This window comes from Jatropha curcas, chromosome 7 (assembly GCF_041381405.1).
Source record: "Jatropha curcas cultivar XTBG-Jc1 chromosome 7, XTBG_Jcur_1.0, whole genome shotgun sequence".
Taxonomy (NCBI): domain Eukaryota; kingdom Viridiplantae; phylum Streptophyta; class Magnoliopsida; order Malpighiales; family Euphorbiaceae; genus Jatropha; species Jatropha curcas.
This window is the reverse complement of record NC_143157.1, coordinates 21365158-21371442: the sequence shown is the minus strand read 5'-3', so window position 1 is coordinate 21371442 and position 6285 is coordinate 21365158. Positions and strand designations below refer to the sequence as shown.

Sequence of the window (6285 nt, the reverse complement as noted above, 5' to 3'; positions counted from 1 at the left end):
TTTATCATTTATTGGAAAAATAAAATAAAATAAAATAATAACAATTTTTTAAAAAACTTTTTTTTTAATTGGTTAGTATACATCGGATTGGATAAATTTAATCCATTTAGAAATTTCAGCTTAAGGGGATGAGTATCACCCAAAATATATATATATATATATATATATATATATATATATATATATATATATATATATTTTTTTTTTTTTTGCTTGCTATTCCTTTTTTGAATGTTCCAAAATGTTTGTAAGATTTTTAAATTTATATATTTAAACAATTATTTTTCCTCTCATAACCTTTATAGTTGTTTATTAAATGAAAGACTTTTATTAATATTTAAGGCAAAAAAAAGGTAAAATGATTCTTGTTGACTAAATTCTTAACACGCGTGTCTTGTCAAACCATGCAAATAAAATGGGACGAAATGAGTAATTATCTAACAATGTCTTTTAAACACACAAGTATATTCCTTTCAAAAAAATAAAAATAAAAAACACACACACACAAGTATATTACTACCTCACAAAAAAGAAATTGTATCTCTGCTGCAATCCATGAGTCTAACTCAAATCCATAATCCTCTTTAATCAATATCAAGTTCAATGCCAACAAGTTTTATGCTTTATCATTATATATATATATATATATATATATATATATATATATATATATATATATATATATAGATATATGGGATTATGTTTTATTGGCGAGACCTCCCACTTCCCACATAGATAAGAAAACCAACCAAAACACACTTGATTGGAAATTAAAAAATTCTTTGGTTCTTCTTCTTCTTCTTCTTCTTCTTATTATTATTATTATTATTTTTCGGCTTTTTGGAAGAAATGTGATAAAATATGAGAAAAATAAATCTGATCGAAATCAATATATTTTAGAGCTAGAAAAAGAATATATTTCATTGACATTATTCAATTTATTACACCCCACAACAGTTATTTTGGTACAATGCAAATGAAGACATAAAACTACAAACTATATATCTTTTATGCATGCAAAAGATGGGTATATTGAAATTAAGGACGGAATGGTACGGGAATCAATTCAAGGTCTTGTTTTCTTTTGATAACTCCTCCAAAATTCTCAGTCATGTCAAGATTCTCCGAAGTTATTCTTCCAGGAAGTTTCCAGTCAAAATGATATAGCAAATTTGCAAGGAAAATCTCTAGATTAACCATACCAAATGTCATTCCAGGGCATATTCTTCTTCCTGCACCAAATGGAGTATATTCAAAATGGTTGCCCCTGTAATCAATTGAACTATCAATAAATCTTTCCGGAACGAATTTCTCAGGTTCAGTCCAAATTATAGGATCTCTTCCGATTGCCCATGTATTTATGAAAACCCTAGTATTAGGATAGACGTCATATCCACTAATTTTAGTCTTTTCCCTGCAAAGCCTTGGAATTAATGTAACTGCAGGATGTAATCTCAATGTTTCATTAATAATTAACTTCAACCATTTTATTTCGTGAAGTTTTGCTTCATCAACGTTTCCACTTTCACCAAACAAACTCCGCAATTCTTCTTGTGCGTTTTTCATTATTTCCGGATTTTTCATCAACTCCGCCATTGCCCATTCTGTAGTTTTGGAGGATGTGTCGCTTCCAGCGCCAAACATACCCTGCAATTATTGGAATAGAAGCCTAATTAGGAGCAATCAAAAAGCAAGCAATCGCCAGTTGAAACTCGAAATTTCAATAAGAGCCAGTTAAACTCTAAAAAGAGGAAGATAATATATACTAACAAGGATTACTGCTTTGATGTTGACGTCAGTTAAAGGAACTTGAAGATTTCCATTTTGTTGAAGATCCAAAAGAACATCAAGAAGATTATCAGCTTGGCTCCCATCGTCGTTCTTGAAAGCTGCCGCCTGCCTGTTCGCTTTATGCTCTTCTAAGATACCTTCAAGAATCTCATCTGTTTCACAATGCAATTTCCAAATTCTTGACCTTTCCCTTTTGACTGAAGGTAGCCATTTTAAGGAAGGAAAGATATCAACTGTGCTGAGACCTCCTAGTGACTCAACTATATCATCAATAATTTTCAGCAACGCTTCTTGATTTTTGCTTTTATGGCCGACAGTATTTCTTGCAATTATAGAGTTTGTTAAAGCAAATAAAGTATGACTCAGATTAACAGAACTTCCTTCTTTTGATCGCAGAGATTTTACAAACACTGCAATTTCTTCTTCCCTTACGGATCGAAACGACTGTATTCGTTTTGTGCTAAGTAATTCCAATGCGCAAAATTTTCTCATTTGTCTCCATTGATCTCCGTACAGCCCAAAACCTATGTCATTTCGGTTGTAAAGCACTAATTCTCCAGCAAGGACAAGCGGTCGATCAGCGAAAATGGGATCTTGGGTTCTCATTACTTCTTTGGCTGTTTCCGGCGAAGAAACAACAAGATAAGGATGCTGGCCAAGTTTAATACTCATTACCGGTCCGTATTTTTTGGCCAACTCCGTTATTCGGCGGTGAGGGAGATCACCAGCGAGCTGGAGAAAATTACCTAAGAAAGGTAATTTCCATGGTCCTGGAGGAGAGTTCGAATCATGTTTGGATAATTTCTTAGATACTTTTAATAGGACCAGAAGAAAAAGAAGGAAATTGAAAATAACTGGAAAAGAGAGGATTTGTTGTTCCATAGTGAGAATACTATTTGATTATGGAAAGGAATGAAGTAGAGAAAACTGAGATTGTTGTGTTGTGGTTCGTTAACCATATTTGCATATTTATAAGGTAGAGACAGCTTTTAAATGATTTTAAAAATAGAGACCGTCATTTAGTCTGTTATGGGCGTCGAACGTAAGGATAGAAAGAGCTTCATATTTGATGGTTGGAGAAATTTCCATTGTTACGGCGGAGGGTCAGAATGATCCTATTTTGGTTAAAAAGCTTGAAGAAGAATTGGAAGGATTGGAGTTCTACAGTATTTAGTTAAAACACATTTGCATGTTTTTGGGTAGGGAAATATCCCTGGAAAATAGAGGGCAATTTTCCAGACTTCTGTAATACTTACATAAAAGTATTTATTGTGGAATTAACTTTTCAAACACATATTATTACGTTTGAAGAAGCGCAGTCATCTTAAAATGTCTATCGTATTTACGGTACCCATGTCCAAAATCCATATATCTTTGAACGTGTCTTATTATTATTATTATTATTATTATTATTAATTTGAAACACTTTAAGGCTTCTTTGAAAATTTTAGTAACACTTGATAATTTCATAAAATTTATAATTAAATTAATTAATAAAAAATTCTAAAAATTGGGTTTTAAACAAAAATTAAATAATTTATTCATATTTGAAATTAAAATTTTAGTAACACTTATTTTGTAATCCGCTAGCTCTTATGTATAAAGGGAGTGTTAGCTAGGGATAGCAATTAGTCGGTGATAAGTGTATTATCAAGTGCTTTTATTGTCTATATTCATATGCATTTTTGGGTTATTTATGTGCTTAATTCATTTTGTTAGACAATTTTTACCAATTAGACATTATTTTAGTTGCATTTGGAGCAATATGATTAAATTGGTAAAATTCCAGCATTTTTTTATCTTGACCCTTGTTCGGTTTTTCAGGGATATCTGGAGTTGTAGACCTTCAAATTGGATTCCGTTTGATGCGCTGGAAAGATGAAATAAAGTTCTACAATTGTCAAAAGGAATCAGAAGCTAATTCAGTCTCAATATTGATCAAATTCAGCTCTGAATTTTGAAGTTATGTGCTGTATAACTGAGCACAACCTGTTCTGTTGTGGACTTCATATCTGGAGTTCCAAGTGTCCAAACTAACTCAGCCCAGGCCCATTGAATTCTTAGAAGACAGCCCTACAGTTGTTGAGAAGACAATTAAATGAAATGAAGTCGTTTTGGTCTTCAAAAACGGCATAGAAGATTAACGTTTTGAGTAGAAATATCTGCTTCAACCTGATCTGGTTTTTAGGTTGTATCTTCTGCTGTGAGTGTCCATTTTGGGCGAGCCTTAGTTCGTTAGAAAGATGAGAAGGAGATCTGCAAGTTTGTTGAAGAAGTCAGAATCAGATTCGAAGAGAAAGATGCTGAAAAATAGGGGAGAAATCAGAATAGCAAATATTTTCTGTTTACTGCTTTTGAATTTCCCAATTAATTAGGGATTCTTTTTCCTTTTGGAGGTGTTATATAAGGAGTGATTCTACAGCAGCTAGGAGGCACGTTTTTCTTCTCTTAATTCATTTATTAATCTAGGTTTTTGTTCTTTATTCTTTGTTTTGGTGATTGGAAGCCATGATTATGAGTGGCTAATTTCTTTACACCAATTCAAGGGATTTATCATCCTTGCACTTTTGTGAGACTCGGGTTTTAAATGAGTAGTTTCTTCTAGAATATCTGTTATTTCTTGTTCTTATTGAGTTGATTCTATTGAATCCTTTGCTAAAAAGGCCTATTAGTGAATTGTTTGGTAGGATTAAGTGCTATTTCAGATTTCATAATCCGTAATTGTTATGAAAGTTTGAATGTTAGTAGCAATTAGGTATTACTGATTATATTTCAGGTCTTCAGTAATAATCTATAGAGACAATAGGGTTGAATTAAATGGTTTATGCTTTATAAATTGTTGTTCGAGTTTAACTACTTCCTGATTCTTAATGCTTTTATTAAATCGAAAGGGATTGCTTAATACCCGATCGTTTAATAATTAGAGTTAATGAGGGTGCTGGGCTCAAGTTAATGAAATAGGGGAGTTTTGGGAATTTATCATGCTTTTTGGTAAATTTCAGTTAAGTATTCAAAGAGTAATTAGATCATAAGTTGTCTGTGATCAATTGTGCACTGGATTAGAAATCACCTTAAATTGGTTTTTCATCAATTTGCATCACTACTTTAGTTTAATTAATTAATTTTCTTTTTGAACTGTTAAGTTTGAATTTTTCACAAACAAACCCCCCCTTCTTTTTAAACACAAAAATTAAGATTTCAGTCTCTAAGGTTCGACCTGAATTCACCACTTCTACAGTTAAATTCAGTAATTTAAATTTGGTGGAACCGACAAACATCAAATTTTTGGCGCCGTTGCCGGGGACTGAAAGATTATTATATTTTGTGTCTTTATTTTGTTAAAATAGTTTTCTTACCTTTGTGTAGTGTTGTGGTTTCAGGTTTTGGTAAAATTTGTAGAATTGAAGGAGAATTGAAGTCATTTGGTTTATGACAAGAAGTTCTCAATCTGGTGAAATTATTTTTGATCCTGAAGTAGAAAAAACAGCTAAACGTTTGAGAAAATTAGCTAAAAAAGCTAAACAAGCTAATTTGAGTCAAGCCTCATCTGAACGGGCGATTACTGATAGTTCAAACAATTCTCCGAGGGAATCAATTTCAGATTCAGAATCTGAAATTGATACCATGGCTACCAGAACCTTGAAAGAATTGGCTACACCTGACCTAAATCAGCAACCTTTGTGCATTCAATTTCCTACTTTAGATGTTGCTTTTGAATTAAAATCTGGTCTAATCCATTTGTTGCCTAAATTTCATGGACTTTCAGGTGAGGATCCACATAAACATTTGAAGGAGTTCCATGTGGTGTGTTCTAGCATGAAGCCTCAAGGAGTTTCAGAAGAGCAAATTAAGCTTCGAGCTTTCCCTTTCTCATTGGAAGACAAAGCTAAGGACTGGTTGTATTACCTTCCTTCTGGATCGATTAATTCATGGAATGAGATGAAGCGAATATTTTTAGAGAAGTATTTTCCTGCATCTTGGGCTGCCAACATAAGGAAAGATATTTGTGGCATTCGGCAATATAGCGAAGAGAGTTTATATGAGTATTGGGAGTGGTTTAAGAAACTTTGTGCAAGCTGTCCCCATCATCAAATTACTGAGTAGCTGGTGATCCAATATTTTTATGAGGGACTTATGCCGATGGATCGAAATATGATAGATGCTGCTAGTGGAGGTGCTTTAGTTGACAAGACACCGGAAGATGCAAAAAGATTAATTGCTAACATGGCAGCAAATTCCCAGCAGTTTGGAATGAGAATGGATCACACGTCTAAGAAGGTTAATGAGGTAAGTACGTCTAATCTCGAGAAACAAATTTCAGATTTAACTTCTTTGGTTAGACAAATTGCTGTAGGAAATATGCAAGCTGTTAAAACATGTGGAATTTGCATGGTTCCTGGTCATACTACTGATATGTGTCCTACACTTCAAGAGGATGAACTAGTGCAGCAAGCCAATGCAGTAGGAAATTTTGGGCAGCAACAACGCAGGTAT

The 6285-nt window shown here is 33.0% G+C and overlaps 1 protein-coding gene and 1 non-coding gene across 2 annotated transcripts; both read right to left on the bottom strand.

Annotated features, from left to right (window-relative positions):
* Positions 1 to 1038: 1038 nt before the first annotated feature.
* LOC149494945 (cytochrome P450 726A27-like) lies at positions 1039 to 2673 on the bottom strand. The gene is made up of 2 exons (XM_089724224.1): positions 1771 to 2673; positions 1039 to 1647 (listed from the first exon to the last, which is right to left on the bottom strand). Exons 1-2 carry the CDS (start codon positions 2671 to 2673, stop codon positions 1039 to 1041), a joined length of 1512 nt encoding a protein of 503 aa, XP_089580350.1.
* A 3105-nt stretch (positions 2674 to 5778) lies between these two features.
* LOC149494944 (small nucleolar RNA R71) lies at positions 5779 to 5885 on the bottom strand. The gene has a single exon (XR_016321916.1). It is a non-coding gene; the product is annotated as a small nucleolar RNA R71 (small nucleolar RNA).
* Between the last annotated feature and the right edge of the window lie 400 nt (positions 5886 to 6285).

Excerpts from the sequence above, each read along its gene's own strand:
- LOC149494945 (XM_089724224.1), bottom strand. The coding sequence starts at position 2,673 with ATGGAACAACAAATCCTCTCTTTTCCAGTTATTTTCAATTTCCTTCTT. Across the intron at positions 1,648-1,770 it reads ACATCAAAGCAGTAATCCTT|GGTATGTTTGGCGCTGGAAG; the intron begins GTTAGTATATAT and ends CAATAATTGCAG.